Here is a 19,420-nt window from a genome sequence, read left to right as displayed (position 1 = left end):
TGTGTGACATGCTCATTCATTCCATTAAAATCTACCCGTCGAGCTTTAAGCCACAATTTCTACTGTAAAATAGGAAAAAGTGAACTAAAATGTGCAAAAGCCCTGTAGAATTCTCTACAGGGAAAACCAATAAACCAGAAGAAAGAAAACAGAAAATCCGTGTCTATACACACACACACTCACTAGCTACAACTAGCCGTACATCAATAAACGGTCGATTGATACACATTTACCAGCCTGAAACTCGTCTCAGGGGGTTGCAAAGCGAAGGAAGGAAAGGATGGAAATTTACAGACCCTTTCTCCAGAGTCCTTCAGTGTCTAGGGATCAATAAAGTAGCATAACTCATCCCAATTGTTCCCATCATCTTTGTCATCGGTCAACTTTTGCGGCTACAATAAAATCGATCGGGGCACACACACATTCTCTCTCTCTATCTCTCTTGTTCTCGGGGGAAATTGCAAATTTGAGCCAAATTGTTGCACTGGTGACACAAACTCTTTTAACTGTTTGCGCTGGTTCACCTTTAGCACTAATCCCTGATGTATGATGCATGGCAACACATGTGAGGAGTCGAATGGTAGAAGTTTTTTTTTGGGTTCTTCAATAGCGCCAAACAACAACATCATTATCGGATTATGGGAATCATCATGCATCATTCAAATGCATCATTATCGAGTTAAGTGATCCGTGACAAGGTGACAAGGTTTTACGGAGAACGAGTGAGATTTGTGCCTGTTTTTATTTTTTCCTCCGGTAACTACTTCGCTACAACTTAAATTATAGCTATTTTGTACCACAAACTTCTTTCATTAACAAAAATTTCAACTGTACCAAAAATTCCCTTCACACCACTTTTTTGGTCACCGAAGTGTCGAATCGAATTGCAAGAAACACTGGTTAGTTGGTCCCTCCTTAAAGTTTCATCGAACAAATCCAAATCATTAACGGAACAACGGTCCCGGTCCCTACCAACGCCACCGGTCCCTAGTCATCGCAGTAGTAACCAATCAGTCAAATGCGGTGCAGTTGCACAACATTTCCGTGGTACGTGTCCTGTGCTGTCCTGTCTCCCCCCCCCCCCCCCTCCTGGAACACTTTCCCCATGCCCACCAACACCAGCCAAATTGAATAAGTTTAGTGCGAGAAAATTTCATTCGTTACATGGGCACCGGATCTCGGGAGATACTGAAATATCTTTGCCCGCTTTCTCTTCAGGTTGGTGGAGCTTTCTGTAGTTCCTTCTTCTGTTCGTTTTTTGTTTTCTTTCCTTTTTTTGTTTCTATCCCCCAGGCATTTCTTTCTTGTGCGCACAAAACTTTCAATTGCAAAATTTCGAACGAAGCGTTTTCGGTTGTACCGTTTCGTTATTGTGTTTCGTTTCTACCGATTTTTCTTTTTCCTTTTGGTTCTGGGTTTGTGTCCAGAAGCTTTTTTTTATCTCCTCCCGCTTGATTCGCACTCGCAGCAACGCGCACCATTGCACGAGTGGCGTTTTAATATTATTTACAACAAAAAGCAATTCAACTCTAATTAAGCTTCTCCAAAGTGAGAAGAAGCACCGGCGGGCAACTAAAGTGCTGCTGAACCGTTCCGGACTGATGGAAGGATGGAAGGGCCTTTAAAAAAAAAAAAGACAAAGCAAAACAAAAGCGGAAATGGTGTGGAGGCAAAGTTAAACACAACTGCCCGGGGTTTGCCGGAAGCGGCAAATGGTAGCAAAACACCAGGCGAAAATAAATACATTTCGACATCGGTCAGACGATGGTGAGAGAAAAACTGAACAAACTGCTGCCCGAAAATGGCTAGCAGGCGTGAATCCCGGAAGTGTTTATGGGCATGTGTGGTTGTGTGACGATGCATCAGCATTGGCATTGGGTTGATACTTGCTTTTTACGGATTTATCATTTTAGTGTTACGTTTCACCTTCCCAGAAGGTACACTTCGATTATTGATGTATCGTTTATCGTCTTGTAAGGGTGGCGGCCAGACCTGCTATTGATTTGTTGTTATTTTACATAGATTTATTGTTGCTTTATATAGATGAAAAACAACATATTATTTTACCATTTTTTTCGTTCTATGAGTTTTTTCCTTTGATAAATAGAACATAATCTTCTATTTTGTCTACATCTTCTCACTTCTGGAGAATGTCCAATAATGTTGTTGGTTCTACAGAATCGTGATGATGAATTTACTCAATTTTTATTATTTTTCCAGTTGTAAGGTCAGGTCCAGAGGTTGGATTAACCGTCTAAAAATGAGAAAAATAGTTAAGACAACATGGATATTGTTATACGAGGGCTGACAATAAAGTAAGGTCTCCAATTTTTTTTTTTTCATAGAAAATGACATTCTTTTACAAAAAGCGATACACCGTTGGAAAGGCCAAGGTCTTGGCTACTTTTCGACATAATCGCCATTTTTTCCAACACCTTGCGCATCCGCACGATGAACTTGTCTATGCCGGCAGAATACCTCTCTTCGTCCGCCTCGCGCAGCCAGGCTGTTGACCTCTTTCTGAACCTCCGCGTCACTTTCAAACTTCTTCCCTCCGAGATGTTTTTTTCAGGGCGGGGAACATGTGGTAGTAACTTGGGGCCACGTCGGGACTGTAGGGAACCCTCCCTATCGATCGATGATGTCCCAGCCAAATTTCTTGAGCAGGTCAAGGGTAACGCCCCAAGGGTCGGCCACTTCTCTCCTCGTCGTGAACATTAGTGCGCCCGGAATTGAACTCGCGGCTCCACTTACGTTTTTTATGTCCATACACTTTCCCCCGTAAACTTCAACTAGTTGACGATGGATTTCAATAGGTGTCACCTTTTTCGCACTCAAAAGACGTATTACAGAACGCAATTCGCACTTGGAAGCTGACGCGAGGGGTACCTCCATCGTTGATGGCTGCTTAGCCAAGATTGAGCGGTCGGGAAAGCCTCACGCAGAAGCAAAGTGGTAGTGGGGGAACCAAGGAACACGGCGGTGTTGCCAGATTTCGCCTAGCGCGTGATCCGGCGAAGTTGCAGCGTTGAAGACCTTACTTTATTGTCAGCCCTCGTACAAATTAACAGCGCAGCCCACGTTTGAAACAGATATCTGACGCCATGCTTGTTGTTGGTCAAAAAGACACTTACTGACGCTGACCTCATCAACGGCAAATAGAATTTTAGCAAAAACTTCTATCTGAGGATCATATCCAATCATTTTACATTCAAACTATTGTAGTAACTGATTGCTATGGCTCAAAAAGCTTAACCCGACAAAACACAGACCATTTTTAAACCACCAATACACCATAAGGTCCTAGCTAATTGGGAGAGGGTATCCAGGGAGCGTCTATCTTCCTTGTTTTTTCTCTTATTTTCTTATTTATTTATCATAATTGCTTGCATCCAAGGCTTTACAATAGCACCAAAGATTATGTGGGAAGTGAAGGAATAAAGACAGGACACGTTAAATAGTGGTCGACAATAGACGAGAAACGGTAAGTGGTGATGGATATATTGTAGTCTGACAGATCTCCTATGGAATTGAAATCAGATAGCGCACCCACCCAAGGATCGTATTGGTGTACTCGCAAGTGGTAGGATGGGATACAAATGTGGACGGCCTCCAGAAGGGTTGGTGAGTCAATGCAGGAAAGAAGGATGTCTTTTATGCCGCCAAAGCCCAGCAGTTGCGAAGGTGGGGAAGAGAGAAAGCGCATCACGGCGATCCTAGAATAACTTCCTCCATACCCTGCCTATCTCTAGTTTATCCACTTTGGTGACACCAGCGGGCGTCCGGACGATCGAAGATGATTCTGTAAAATACTTCTTGAACATACGATTCGAGTTACATGAAATATTCAGTCTTTTTTATGCAAAACTTATGGCAAACTTAGCAGATGACATTACGAATATGTTTTTGAAATTAATTATTTTTTAACCATTGATATTTAAATTTCATATATTTTAACAAAGCAACAATGAAGCATAATGGTTTACCAGTAGATTGTAAATGTTTGTTCTTTAGACTTATCGTAGATCTGTGTTTCAAAAGACAGCAATAAGATCGATTTTTTAATTGCTGATTCTTGAAATTTTAATGAGTTTCACTCGGTTAAAATCTCTTTTCAATTACCGTTCAATTTTACTTACTATTAGCACAATGTAATTGTGCTAATATTGAATAATCATTCAATACAACATAATTTAAAGCAATCTTCTATAATTCTTTTGCCCTTTTTATACAACTTTAAGTAGATTAAACCGGCACCAAAACGATTTCGTTTTGTTGGTTATCGTTATTTTCGGATTTATTTACTCGGCTAAAACTTGCCTCCGAGCGCTTCCGATTTCATAAATCATGTATCGGATGACAGCTTTCCTTACCTTCCATTCCAACGCATCCCGACGCTTGTCACCCCATACCACGCGATAAGCGCTCCCCGGCCGCGCCAAACACGCCAATTGTTCCTCTATCGGTTTGATCTACGATGGTGGCGGTTGGTGAAAGCGAACGTCCGTAACAATTCGTACCACAAACGTCTTCTTTAGTTAGTGTCGCAAAAGGGGACGCAGGAAATTCCTCCTCCAGCAGACAGCAGATCTTTCGAGCAGCAGTAAAGTAAACATCATCCAGTAGCTGCTTGCAGTGTAGTTCGCTGCCGTTTTGCTAACGTGTTCTGGTTGGCACCATGCCCCATCACTCTAGTCGCTGATTATATCTGCTGGCTTGAAAGCCGGGAAAAACGGGGAAAACCGTTGAGGGAATGAGCTAGCTTATCAGTCGGTTTGGTGGATGTAAAGAAGGGAAAAATAAAAACAAGTCCCTGGGTGCTGTGCTATGCACATCAGCACTGCTTAACGATTGACAGCATGCCAAAGTGTCCCTGCTGCTTCCCGATTTGTAGCCTTTTGAAGGATAAGCTTCAAATGAAAGGGAATATTGGACGTACGGATCACAGAATATTCTTTCATGCTGATCTATGTCAACAGAGCGTTACATGCTGGAGGCAGTTTAGTAAGGTTATCGTTTCAAAATGGAAGCAGATTACGAAAAAGTCCTCCCAATGCCTTTCTAATCTTAACGATGAATGAGCAAAATGGCTTCAAGATTATTTCTGCAAGCAAAAAATGGGTTTTTGGGTCTGCACCCTTCAATCTCGTCTGTTTGAAGAACTCTTAACTTTTCATAAATGTATTTCAAAATTCATATCGAACGAACTCAACATCGGTCACTTGTTCCGGTTCCGGTTATCCCTTCTGCCTGGCTGCAGTTCGTTCTTAATTAAAAGCCTTCAACGAGCTCTCGGTACCGCCATTATCGTCGATAAAATAACAATAGCACGCCCTTCACCACTGCCCATATACTTAATAAACAATCGTTTCCTTTTTCATTCGATCTTCTCTTCTCGCGCACCAATCGACCTGTCCTCCATCAACTGGGTACTCGGCGTCCGTCAACATCATCACCACCAGCAGCAGCAGCAGCAGCAGCAGCAGCAACAGCAGCAACTCAAGGAGGAAAAGAATCGTCACTACAACCACATCAACTCACAGTACACTTTCACGCCCGAGGAGATCAAGTACGACAACAAGCACTACAAGTACATCAAGTACACGACGTACAAGGGCAAGGTAGGTCTGATAAAAGTGCTGCAAGCCATCCACACACCCACCTTCGAATCTTTCAAGCGTTTGTGTATGAGCGTGTGTGTGTGTGTGTGTGTGTGTGTGATTTGCTTGCGGTGTTGAGCGGTCCTTTCCGGTGCTGGGTTTAGCGGGGGTTGGAAAATATTCATTACCATAACATTACCCATTTCCGTTCTCATTCTCGCTTCCTGTCTTCCCGCCAGTCTTCGATGCCGACATCGCGTCAGTATGACGGTTACGGTTCGTCCAGCTCGACCCGTATGACAGGCGAGGACAAGCACAAAATCCGAGGATACAACGAGGTCCTCGATAAGCCGGCCAGCACCGGTAACACCAATAACGGCAACATCAAACCATCCAAACTATCCGGCAGCGTGGCACGTAAGTACTGGTAGTAGTCCCAGGTATGGCCGTGGGCCAGTTAGCTCAAACGTCATCCGTTTCTCTGTGTACGGGCAGACACACAAACACGCCCCCCCTCCCACCCCCCTCCCTCCCCCTATTCGGCAACGAAACGTATCCGGGCGTACTTAATTTGACTTGCGAAACACGAAATACCGTTACTGGATGCTACACGCTTTGCTTCGCAAAATGGCACAAATGGCAAATCATGTAGCTTTCAGCTTTTTTCTCTTTCCGCCTTCCTCCACCCCCCGCTACAGTCGTGTCCGGCCACTGTATTCTGTGTGCAACCTGAACAGCTATTTCCGGGTTCGTTTTGTTGAGTGAGCGAATGTCCGTATGCGCTGTCTGCGCTAGATGCATTTCTTTGCTGATTTAAAAGTTTCGGGAAACGGTATTAGGGTTTAAAATACGGTTAACTACTTCCTTGTGCAGTGGACAATTTGCAGTTGTCTTAATAAATTAGGTAAACCATAGCAAACACTATAGAATCTAATGCGTGTGCGGAAATCAGAGCCAACAAGCGTGGATCTGATATTAAAAGTACACAAAATGTACCTCACTTTTTTATGTCTGTTAAAAACCGCATGTTAGTGAGAATTTCTTGTTATGTTTGATAAGACGCAAAAAATATAAAAGTGTACTGAGCTCGTACAGAAATGTCATTAAGTTATCGAAATTAAATAACAATACGGTGACGTGCCGTAATACTTAATAATAAATAGAAATTAAATATTTAAAACCCCACTGGCTAAAAAACAATTGTAATATGGCCAGACTTGTACTACAGAACACAAAGAAAGGCTCCAAAAGTGTTTAAGGATTAATAATTTTAATTATTGACCCGTTTTTGATTTACGTTCGTAAAAAATTGTCTTACATTAATATTTCCAAGCGCTTCAATAGCGGCTGAATAATAAGTTTAGCTAAATACAGGCTACATGAATGTTGCAGTATGGCTAGACTCTTAATACTGAACATAACAAACTCCAACAATGTTAAAGGACTAAAAATGTTGTTCTCGATCAAGCTCTTCAATTACAACTAAATAATAAGATCTAATCATCCAAACCCTTACATGCAAGAAAAAATCAACAAAAAAACATCAAAATTAAAACTTTCTTAAAGCTTTCGACCTCAACTGTTACACGCACATAATTTATGCCAAGCAACATATCAATGCTTGTGCGTAGCAGTGCTGTGAAGCACATGCTTCCAGCATCCGGTGCGCGCGTACAGCGCAACGATATGCTGATCCGCAACGTTTATCTAATCGAGAAACAGTACACCCGTAGCATACTGATCGCGCATACAGCGAACCCTTCCGCTGTGGTATCGTATTTACTGACTAAAACACACACACACACACACACAGCTGCTCCGTTTCATCACACAGCGCGCCACTACGGTGGCATACCTTGGCGAGCATCTTTCGCGCACGCATCGCTACAGCCGTCGCTTTTCAAGCACACAAGCGTGCGTTTTTATCTCTCGCTCGCACGAGCGTCATTAGTTGTTGCTGCCCGCGCTGCTTCATACGTAGAACATTAAATTAAATGCTATACTTCTGCCACCTCCCATCAGATGGCAGCATGGTGGTAGTGGTGGTGGGTTTTTTATGCTTACTTCGATTCGATACAAAGCTTGGTAGGGCAGGATGTTTAGTAGCAGCGCCGGTAATCCAAGTAGATCTGCAAAAGGGCAACGTAAAGCTACAGGGAGACGCTTCGGTACGATGCGAATTGGACTCCTCCCCGTCCCTTCTCTAATCTCCGTGCAGGCTAGCACTGGGTTGAGAAAGGATTTCATGCACCCCACAAAGCCTGGTTCGACGCTAGCGACGAGATGTTAGCGCGAACGAGCAAAGATTTATGGCAATTAAGTATTGTTTAACCTTCTGTGCAGCCCAACACCAGACACCGGGGTACAAGCGAGGACCCGTCGGCCAGAATTCAACCAGAGAACAATGAAGAGTGAAGGAGCGGGGTTTTCGGAGGGTGGAAGCGTGCGGGGTGGTATGTTTATCTTAGCAGGACAGTGAAATTCCCTTCACGCTACATGGCATTAACATGGTACTTTCGTGCCGGTCGCGTACAATGCACGGCGCTGGTGGTGGCCGCTTACTACCAATATACCCTTATTGAGCACGTTGCGCACGTACACACTGACATCCATACGCTGGTGGAAAGCTTGGAAGCAATGTTTAGTTAAGAAGCCAACCAGTCTTGCGAAAAGTCGAGAAAAGGCAGCTAGCAAAGTAATTCGGCCGAAAAAGTTTAAAGCAGTCACCACCATCGACTTTCTCCCTCTCCAAGGGCAGGGCAGGCAAATTAATCCCATTCGGTACGCGGAAGTGGGTTTTCGGCTCTTTTGTGTGAAAGCGAAAGCGTAATGAAGTTTACTTTTAAAGTTACAAGCATTCTCTCCTAAGCAGTTCGGAACACGACACATTAGCAACGGTACACTGCTGCTGCTGATGCGGCTTTGAAGGAACGGTTAATAATACGGTTTTCTCACACAAAGGAAAAACAAAGCGCGAAACCCTTCGTTTTCTCATGTCAATTATCAACAAAAAAGCGAAAAAGTAATGCAATTGATCCGGATGCATCCCATGTGTGTGTGTGTGTGTGTGTGTGTGTGTTTCCTTTTCGAAGGTAGCGAGCTTTGATGTGTGACAGATAACCAATCTGTCCTTATCTGTAACAAATTATTCTACTAAATTATTCATCCTCCACTAATTAAAGACTTCATTGTTTGCTAATTCTGAACACGAATGTCGTGTATTTTCCGCCCAATCTAACCTAACCCCCGGGTGTCCTAAAGCCCGACCCGACTTGGTGCACGGAAAGTGTTCGTTGTGAAAATTTTACACGAAAATCATCCTCCGTCCACGCTGACGCTCTGTGGCAACATGCGGAGAGCGCTTTTGATGATGGTTGTGATGAAAGTTTTTAACCCGTACCAGGGAAAGGTAACAGCAGCGTTTGCAGAATGTCATTACCTATTCAGCTAGGTAAGTGGAGGGAGTTCCGGCCGTCCTCTACCCCTTTCTTTCGATTTTCCGGTACATGACTCTGCCGGGGTTGAACTCTGCTACAAAACGACAACGCTTAATTAACGATGGTGATTAGCAAATCAGCGCAATAACTTTTCACCATTCGGTTGGGAATATTTAAGACCTGTTTCACCGTTCGTTCCGCCTTCCTTTCCCAGTTCCAAGGGTTGATGGGATGTAAAGTTCGACCCCTTTCTGATTGCGAATGTTCGTTCCTGCTAATCCATCCATCTACTCCACTTTCGATCTTTGGTCCCCTGCTCTGGGTAGGTTATCCGATGAAATCGAGCGAATGCAAACCACAGCAGCTGACAGCCATCGGTAACCGGCTGCTCGATTGGTTCTCGGTAATCATGGCCGACAGCAAGAAGCGGCGCCAACATCAGCAGCAAAAGAACAAGGTACATTTCCCTGCCGCCTGCAAGCTCGAGGCACGCTGGATGTTTGGCCATCTGGATCTGAACAACGATGGGGAACTGTCGACGCAGGAGCTGTACGATCTGGAGCACGATCAAAACGAGCGGTGCATCAAACCGTTCATTGATACGTGCGATCTCGACCAGGACAACACGATCGATCCGCGCGAATGGTGTCGTTGCTTCGAAAAAACTGATCGCCCGTGTGCGGCCGTTCGGCGACGTCTCGGAAACGATCTGAGTGGTAAGTCGATCGATTCAAATAGTCAAATGATAAATTTTACGTACAAGATATGCAATCTAAATCATTCATACATTTACCTCAGGATCGTACGCACCCGATTGTGACAGTCAAGGATTTTATAAGCCCACCCAGTGCCATCAGGCGGTCGGTGTGTGCTGGTGCGTGGATGAACACGGTGTCGAGTTTGCCAATACGCGCACACGAGGAAAACCTAACTGTGGTAAGTTTTTTATGTTAATTTTACAACATTATTTTTTGATTTTTTGTCCCTTTGACGGAGGACATTTGAGTATTTTTCGCACAAAATTTACTATTCGCAAAAAGTGTCGATTAGGGCAAAGTAAACCAGTTTCTCTTAAACTGGGGCAAAAGTGAACCTGTTTCTCTTAAAAACTCGAGTTGAATAAAGTAATTAAAACGATTGATTAGACAGATTGATTGTAAAGCGCGTCAAAAAATTGTATATTTGCAGGTAGAATTTAGAAGAGTTTTGAAGAATTATTAATTATGACGGCAAGCCGCCGTATTGTCAACAACATGTGTGACTGAATCAATGAACATTAAAAACAAGGAATTTTCTCCTTATTCGTTGCCTTATTCCGGGCATACTCGGTAATAAAGCACTGATAAATAAGTAAACAAACATCAAGGTAAATTAATATTTTTAAAGGAGAAATTTCTTTTTAATCCTTTATCAAATTGATAAAGTGATAGTTTTATAGGCTGACTTTGATATTCGAAACTCGAAATACTCGAATGATACTCGAAAAATAACCAAAACAAAAAGGGTTGTCAGACATCTGATGAAAACTAATTTTTGGGTTTTAGATCGAAAAAATAGCTACTGCTTTTGACACTAGTTAGTTTTGTCTGTCATTTTGTATGAAGAACTATGATCGTTTTAGCAACAAACACGTCAAAACGTGTCTGGCTTAGGTTATCATAGACCACAGGGCAATTAATAATGCAGTACCATGCGTCTCCATTTGTGGAAGACCACCATTTTTAGCCGTTGTCCGTCAAAAGTTAAAGCAGTCATACAAGGACAATAACAAAATGTGAAGCAATTGTCTATAGAAATATAGTTCGAAGGCTAACTCAGCACAAAACTTGCAGCACTAATGGCAGGTTAAACGGAATAAAGCGTTGAAAAAATAATTACTAAAGTCAGATAAACACATCAAAACCTTCGATATGGCTCCGTTGTGAGTATTGGCTATCCAGCTACGTAGAATCAATAAGCAAAATATGGTCAGCATCACCTACAAGCAGCTCGTTTAGTCAAAGAGATGTCGGTGTGATGTCAAGTTTTTGTTAAATGGCTTTAGAGAAGGCCTTGACCGTACTGATGAAGTTTTTTTATAATCGAGAATGCCCGGGATAAGGCAAAGAATAAAGAGGAAAAGCCTGATCATTATTGTTATACAATTTAGTCATCACAAGCGGTGCTGACAATACGGCATTGTACCGTCATTATTAATTATAAACAATTTTTTTTTTTATCGCTATCATGACGCTATTTTACGAAACGAAAGAAGATAGAAAAATTGTTTATGTTTGATTATTTTTTACAACACGTTGTTCAATAAAATTTTGAATTTTTTTTAATTGAATATTTTTGAGCTTAAAAATAAAGTTTCATAAAACGTTATCTTATCAGTTTGTATGAGGCACCATTACAACTGCCAAAACGCCATAACACGTACAAAAAAATAGCTTGAAGCTAATTTATAGTGGAGTACCAGGCGTCTCCATCCCTTGTAAACTACCGTCTTCTTGGCCTTAACGACCAACCAGGTCACGTCGGCCATCTAATGGTTTACTAGACTTTCTGATACGGTCCGTTCGGAATTTCAGTCTACGTTATACGGTACGGGGAACGATCCGGAAGGAATTTGACCAGTAAAACTAGTAAAATAGCATGATCCTTTAGTGTTTTTTTACAATCCTATGTTTTTAAACAATTTGAAAAAACTTATCATGCTCTGCTACTATAAAATTATTTATTTTCTTATAAAACAGAGCGGATTCTGAGACCACCCCGTTTCATTTTCTTTTCACAGAAGAAATAATTAACAATGCAACCACCCTTAACAACGACGACGAGGATACGGAAGACTCGGACGACGATGACGACAGCCAGGAGGGTAGCGCCGATCGTCTGCTGGTGTTCTAAACTAATCTGGACACCAGCATACTGAAAAAAGGGGTGTCGTTCCTTTTAAAAATTTCTTCCAGCTCTCTCATTTACCAAAAAATGTGTTAGACTGCATACTATAATTATTATATTGATTATTATTGATGGATTTTACGTTATTTATCGTGAAAAAAAAAAACAAACAAAGTGAAACAATTAAGCTGTTATGTTAACAATCCCAGCAACAACAAAAATACCCCAACTTAACATTATGTAAAAATGAGTGTATTAATGATTGAGGAAAGCATATAAGCAAACAACCAGTATAGTAGACAAATCATCTCCCATTTCCCGTCCTAACACGTCTCAAAACCAGCGTATGGTGATGGTGATGTCTCGAAACATTTTACACTTAAAAAATTTTCCTTACCCGTTTTTTCTCTCTCTCTCGTTCCTTCTTTCTCTCCCTCACTCTTGCGTGTGCTACTTCAAAGAAGAAAAAAACTCCCGTCCTAAGGCAGAAGCGTTTGTAAAGTACGCCGCATTTGTTACTGTTGTAGAACATCGTGTGTAACCAACAACTCATAAGTTTGACACGCAACTTTAAAAATCCCTTTTGGTCTGTACGTGTACCCACTTGTGTAAAAATGAAAGAAGCGTATCACGGGCGGCGAAAAACGTATGCTTTCATCAGCACATTCATGGCCAATCTAGCTACCAGTGCAAGGGATGGAGAATGTATGAAGAAAAAAACGAAAGGAAGAGAAGAAACAACTAACCTTAAATTTTTAGATCATAAGCCAAGCCACTTCTTTAGTGCTATATCCGTCTTTACCCTGCTGCAGCCAATGCATAGCGAATGTTGGGTGGAAAACTTAGAAGGAGAGAGAGCAAGCAGAACAATTTAAACCGGCCAAGAGTGTGAGTTGAGAAACTAAGTATTACTAAGCGGTAGTGGTGGCTCTATTAGTGCGCTAGTGTGTGAGAATTATCCCCCAATCCCTCCTATCGGGCTAACAGCATATTGTGCTCGATCTCGTACTGTGTGTACACGGCGGAGCTGATCGGTAGTTTGATAGGTTGATCGGTTTTTTTTGCATATGTTTGCAGCTTTGCAGAACGGAATGGTGATGTTTAAGAGGTTTGTTTGAGTAGAGTAATTTTAGCGCCATACAAGCCTACGCACTTGGCAAAACTTGAGGTGAACTGTATGCCGTCTGCATTTAAGCCTTAGGAAGTTTTCATTTTCCTGTCAGAAAGACAGGATTTAACACTCGAAATGGAGCTCTTTTAAACAGTACGGAACGCCATCATGTCCATCAGTGTGAGTGACCCTTTTTTATGTATGTATGTATGTGTGTGTGTGAGCGTTGTTTGTATGCTGTATACGGTGTATTTGGATGTCATGTGTACCGAGTGACAAAGAATAAGGCATAAAATGATGTTGAAAAATGCACTGTGCTTTTGCTGTACCGTAGGCAATGTGCGATGCAATAGGACACGCGGAGGCGAACTGCAAACAATGAGTTGTGCTTGCCACTTCCTACCTACCATTACCATACTCTACTCCCACCACGGATTCTACTTACAACCATAACCCTTACCCTACGATCCTCCGATACCAGTTAAAAGACGGCGAACGATTCGCTGCCAAAGTTAAGTTGAACTAAAATAGCAATCAAATGCTAGTCCGCTACAAGAAAAAATAGATAAAAACCGATACAGATGTGCACTTCCTTTCTCATGTTAGTGTTAGTGCTACCATTACAAAACTATATGTATCGTCATTTAAAACATACCGCAAGCACACTCACGACACACGACGCTAAACCATTACCATCGCAATTATTTCGTAAAAACGCAAAGCAAAGTGTTGTGCTGCTCAGCAAAGTTGTACTAAGCTGGAGGTACTGCTGCTGCTGCTGTGGAGTGCAGCAACACATTTGACTATAGACGCAAATAATTTAAAAAATAAATAAATAAAAAAAGAAAGGAAATGCTAAAGCAAACCTAGCACCACGCAGCCGTAGTTGTATAGAATGTAAGTCTGCATACGGTTAAGTCACTCATGGCAGGTAGTGCAAGAGTGTAGTTAAAATGCGCCATGGTTGTAGCGTGGAACAAGTGTATTGAAAGCTACTAAAAATTTGTAAATCACTACTATTGTGTATGCAGGATCGTTTGAATTATGTTGAACATTTAAATCGAACGAAAAAGGTGGATTTGTCCTCTCTCCTTCTCCTATTGGCTCCAATTGCAATAAGAAGGTACGACATGGTACATATTTTATTTATCACACATTTGTCTTTGAATCAAACATTCCTCCAGAATGATGCAATGGTAGATAAGAACAACAAAAAGTTGTTTACTTATGTCTAACTTTTGAAACGTCGAAAACAGTCGACGAATGAAGTGAAGTAGAACTCGTCCAAAACCAACACACATACACACACACAAACTCAATGATAAAAACATACACAAACAAGCAAACGCTAGCAAACCAGGGCACACCAGTACCATTCGTATGCAAAAGCTAAAATGTCACAAAAGATCATCAGCAAAACTAAGCTTTTAGAGGTGTGAACCAAATCTCCCTAGCAACATGCTAACTAACAATTAATCCCAAAGAAAATATCGCAGTAGACGCTGAGGCAAGCAAACTTGAACTCTTTCCCAATACACTGAACACAACAGCATCATCTCATCCTTATTTCCCGGTGCTTCGAGAACAGGGCAAACGGAAGCATCATTACCACTAATGGATAAGATATAAGCGTAAAATAGCAGCAGTAGCAGCAGCAACAACAGGCAAACAAATCGAGGGCAAAATGGGGGAGCAAACTTTACAACTTACAACTAAATTCACCGATCACCGACCGGTGTGTGTGTGTAGTACCACGAAAGAGAAGATTGTATCGTGTTGTGGCATATGGCTGCGAAAGTAGAGACACACAGGACAGGCATACACACAAAATAAATCAGTAAAGTACGATGAATCTTTGGACAGATAAGTAATGAGTGACTTTGCGTGTTTGATGCGTTGAAAGAAATGTGTGTGGGTATGTAAGTATTTTAGTGCGTAAGTAGTAAATTCAATTTATTCATTTTATATGCCTTTCGATTCTCTGTTTTTTGAGTATTTTATAACAATGGAGATTTTGATTATTATAGACTATTCAGTACAATTTATAATAAGTGTTTGTATCGCACCACACTGCTCATGTATGCTCAAGGGTAGACATAACCATCTGTTTCCAGGAAACTCGGTGTTGGGCTGCAGTCCTCCAACCACGGCTGCATCCGATCTCCGACAGGTTTGACTCTGTAGTATTAGTATTAGCATTAGTATGTAAGTATTTTAGTAAACATCAACGTAAGTTTTAGTCAACGAGGGCTCGCGATGCTCCTCTACGCTTTTTGCCGAACGGGTCGCTGAAGAGCACACACCGCCAAAGATAGTCCTTAGCACCCGTATCCATTCGAAATTGGTGAGGGAATTGGCGTCCTCCGTCAGCATAGTCCAAGACTCGCACCCGTAGAGGGCGTATCAAGGTGCGATGCATTCCTTGTGTTGGTTGAATCTTTAGGATCCCAGGAGTTTGTGGATACCGTAGTAGGCATAGGATTACCATGCCTTCGGATTTCGCTGCTTACGTTAGTTGCTACAAAGATAGTAGAACTCCTCTACCACCACGAACTGACTCTGCTTTCGAGTCGGAATTTATCACGGTCAGAGCACACCATCACACCCCCTAAAAAAACATAGTAACAAAAACAAACAACAACCTGTTCGTCACCAGTCTTATGCCTCTCTAGTATAGGGTTCAACAGTTTTCAACATTTTTTCTTGGATGTAGGCTTTTTTCATGAAATTCTAATGCTGCCTCCGTACGCCGGTTTAAGTTTATAAAAAAAAAACGACGTGGGCTATGAATTTTTGAAATAGTCCAAACAAACAATGTTCAAACTTATAACCAGAGACTAGTATTCAAAGTTATTTCCATGTTGATTACAATTCCTTCATGGCAATAGACACCGGGAGTAGAGTTTGTTTTCAGAAATACCAAGCATATATTCTACAAAGCAAGGCCTAAGCCCCAAAGACCGATACTTCTCTAAAATATCTGGCTTGATATGAACCGCGACCAACCAACCCACCACCGGTGCTTCTTCCTAGTAATGGCGCTACGACAACGGCAACGTAAATTATGCATATCTTTACTATTTCTGACAGCCAGCCTTAGAGACTAATAACGGCAGCGGTGAAGCTCTCCATTTCTTTGTTGTCCACTGCGAATCAAATTCCTTGGAATGGTATCCCGATGCACCTCCAACATACCGCGGAATCTACATATTGGTGGAACAAAGCAAACCGGGATGAGCAGCTATGCATATGCTATGCATGCATGAGCAGCTGACATTTCTTCTTAAAACTAAAGTCCAAGACACCGGTGACTGTAGTTATGGAAACTTACGTTCATGGTGTACACGTGTAGAACCATAAAAAAACACGAAAAATAACCGAAAGCGTTTGATATATAATTTCGTTATAGTTTGATAAGAGCGTAAGGGTGATAAGAGTACTCAATCATACTACGTAAACTTCTCCCCTACGGCAACCAGCGGATTCCACAACATTTGACTCTCATCCATTCGTACGTGCCAAATCCCAAAAGAAATTAATCGTGTTATCGTTCGATCAACGAAATAGTATCTTCTCCACTACGACAGCAGGTATACTCTTCAACATCTCAACGAATATCAGCCGTTCGTCAAAAGCTAGCCCCAGAAGAGGTGCATCCTACTAAAGTTGAACGTCTCAACGAGTATCATATACGAGTCTCGTAGGCATAAAACGCATATTAGTAACAAAAAGTATTGTAAACCTTGCGACAAACCTCTCAATTATACAGACTTTACAACAAAAATCATAAGATGTAGTTTGTTTATTTCATCTTTATTTTATGTGACAAACTGAAATGAGATTGATAATATAGTTTTTATATCTATTTCCATTGAAATTTCAACAATTCAACCGAGCTCCACGCACAGTCAAGTTGTGTACTTACAATTATTTCCAACTCCCATTCTACCCATGTTACAAAACACTATAAACCTCTACAATCACATATAGATAGACACACCGTAAACACGTTAAACACTTCCGTAATGTTTTCAAATATATTATTCACCCAAGCACTCGATACATATCGATCGGGTGATGCAGATAACACTCGAGCGCCTGCTTACTCCTTATCGATAGCTACCTCGTTCCTTAACCGTTGAGCCAGCAGCTTTCGAAGTTGGAGCGATCCTTCCGGTGGTTCCACCGATACCGATTCCGTTTCACCGTCCAAAAACTTTTGTGCTACCTGGGCCGACGTTGGACGATCGTTTTTGCGAATCGTTTCGTTCAGCTGACGAGCTCGGGCCTGCTTCTTGATGTTCAGTATTTTGTCCCGCTGGGAGCGCAAATACTCTTGACGCGCTTTTATATCTTCGTTGTTAATCTAAAAATGAAGAACAGTTTATAAAAATCAGTATTCATATAGACAGGGCTACAGTGTAAATGTAATCTAACTAACCTTCTCCTGATCGAAAAACAAATTCAAACGTTGAAACTTATCCTTTTCTCCCGCCGTCAGCTCACCGTTGGCAAGCGTCTGCTCCAGCACAGATTGCCGGTCCAACACCGGTGCAACTCCTTCAGCATCCGGTACCGAAGTATGCAGTTCGTTTTCGACCGACCTTAAGATATCCCGCTCGATGTCCTGATCCTCTGGGGGATACTTTAGCTCACGGTCTATATTTAGCTCCAATTCTGGCAGTGCGTCATCAGCATGATCGGGTCCTTCAGTTTCTGCGTCACGCTTGGACAAGCTTTGAGAACGTCGCTCGATTAAATCCAACGCCTGCAGCTGAAGTTCCACGTTACGCTGTACCATCATGCGTATGAAGATGCGTATATCGTTAGCGGCCCATATCTGCTGAAACAGACCCTGATGAAAGGAAAACGTGCTGGCAGCACCGGACTGTTCTGTCCGCTCTTCACGCGATGTGCCAGCGGACGCATTGCGTGTAGCACCACCGCCAAGATTGGCCACGTGACGACCCTCTAGACAGGCAAACTCAAACTGTTCCGGCGTTATTTGCATCTCTTCCATGAACGAACCCAGCATATAGTCGACCAGATTCTTATACTCATCGTGCACCTTTCGAAACTCGGGGTTGCTCTCATCCGGCTGTAGGTTGGGATCGAAAACTGGAATGAAAGGAGGGACATCAAATGAGAGCCCTACCATGTAACGATGCAAACATATGCAGTTGTTTCCAGAATTCACATACTAATCGATTTATCCTCGATGAAGGTTTGCAGTGGAGCATTCCACACGGGACCATGCAGAAAGCATACCAGCGAGTCAAACACCCAGGAATTATCGTCCGCCATCGTTGTTTTTTGTGGGCAACAGCAGAACCGCTTCCCTTTTAAAGACTTCTTTCATAACATTGAAATATTAAATACAGTTTACAGATCCATTCGCGGGACTTACCTTTCTCAAAGAATGTCCAACACTGTCACACTGGTAGAAGCTGGCAATTCGCTGCAATGGTACGACAGCGCACCATTTCTATTTGTTTTCCACACAGCCGCTACCATGGTGACGAACAAGCACCATGGTGGTTTGAAGCACATTATTATAGCGTTGCAGTGCAGTCTGGTTGACTGACAGGGTTGACTCATCCCCGTTGTTGTTGTTGTCCATTGCGGTACCTTAATATTATCCTATTATTTTAGTAATTTTCACCCCACGAACTATGTATTTCTCAACACACACCCACCGTACTTAAAAGACAAAAAGCTCATACACTCTTTTTTTTTCATTTTTCATCCTCATGGTTGTATTCTTTTTATGTATTTTTTTGTTGTTTCTTTTGTTTTGCATCTTTGCTTTACCTTTTAAACGTGTTTTTTGTTGTTGTTGTTTTGTTATATTATTTCATTCGCTTTTACGGCAGGTTGTCCAGCTTGCGGGATATCGCACGATACTACTATTTTCCCAATACTACTTATATATCTATATCTATATATATATCGTTATTTATGTTTATGTTTGACAATCGTGAACCATGCCGCCAGGCAGATGCCAATTCGCCCAATTTGCCCTTTTGTTTTTCGGGCAATCGCGTATCCCCCGCCGATATTGTTTTCCATGTAACCTTCGCATTTTCAGTGGCATAAAAACGTTTTGTATGCGCCACTCTCACCTCTACCACCCATCGTTTTAAACCATGTTTATTACAAATACACCAGCCACTACTCCGCCCCCACACCGGCCTATGATCAAAACTTGTATGGTGCAATTATGTGGTGGCGCCCATATTGTGGGGTGACCTATGTTTGCGACCAGATTTCCTTAACCTGAGCGGGAGCTTTTTAATCGAACTAAAAGTATTGAAAAGCTGCAGTGTTTTGTTGATTTTTTTTTCTTTACACATTATACAGAACATATAATGTTTACTTAGTATTTT

At 42.0% G+C, this 19,420-nt stretch overlaps 3 protein-coding genes across 6 annotated transcripts in view; 1 reads left to right on the top strand and 2 right to left on the bottom strand.

Moving 5' to 3' along the window:
* LOC126557368 (proteoglycan Cow) overlaps positions 1–11,948 on the top strand; it is a 90,785-nt gene extending 78,837 nt beyond the window's left edge. For 2 of the 3 annotated variants that reach the window (XM_050213112.1, XM_050213110.1), the window contains 5 exons: positions 5,481–5,621; positions 5,840–6,017; positions 9,364–9,753; positions 9,836–9,973; positions 11,817–11,948. In XM_050213112.1, coding sequence (XP_050069069.1) covers positions 5,481–5,621; positions 5,840–6,017; positions 9,364–9,753; positions 9,836–9,973; positions 11,817–11,929 — 960 coding nt within the window. In that variant the 3' untranslated portion in view covers positions 11,930–11,948. The remainder of the gene's footprint in view (positions 1–5,480; positions 5,622–5,839; positions 6,018–9,363; positions 9,754–9,835; positions 9,974–11,816) is intronic. The other variant, XM_050213111.1, reaches the window with a different exon arrangement.
* LOC126559291 (probable prefoldin subunit 5) overlaps positions 1–19,420 on the bottom strand; it is a 195,836-nt gene that overhangs the window by 113,681 nt on the left and 62,735 nt on the right. The window lies entirely within an intron of this gene.
* LOC126558463 (cilia- and flagella-associated protein 36) lies at positions 17,137–18,338 on the bottom strand. The gene is made up of 3 exons (XM_050214485.1): positions 18,236–18,338; positions 17,476–18,152; positions 17,137–17,400 (listed from the first exon to the last, which is right to left on the bottom strand). The coding sequence occupies exons 1-3, from the start codon at positions 18,336–18,338 to the stop codon at positions 17,137–17,139; spliced, it is 1,044 nt and encodes a 347-aa protein (XP_050070442.1).

The sequence above is a fragment of the Anopheles maculipalpis genome, chromosome 2RL, assembly GCF_943734695.1.
Source record: "Anopheles maculipalpis chromosome 2RL, idAnoMacuDA_375_x, whole genome shotgun sequence".
Lineage (NCBI taxonomy): Eukaryota > Metazoa > Arthropoda > Insecta > Diptera > Culicidae > Anopheles > Anopheles maculipalpis.
This window is presented reverse-complemented; position numbering and strand designations above follow the sequence as displayed.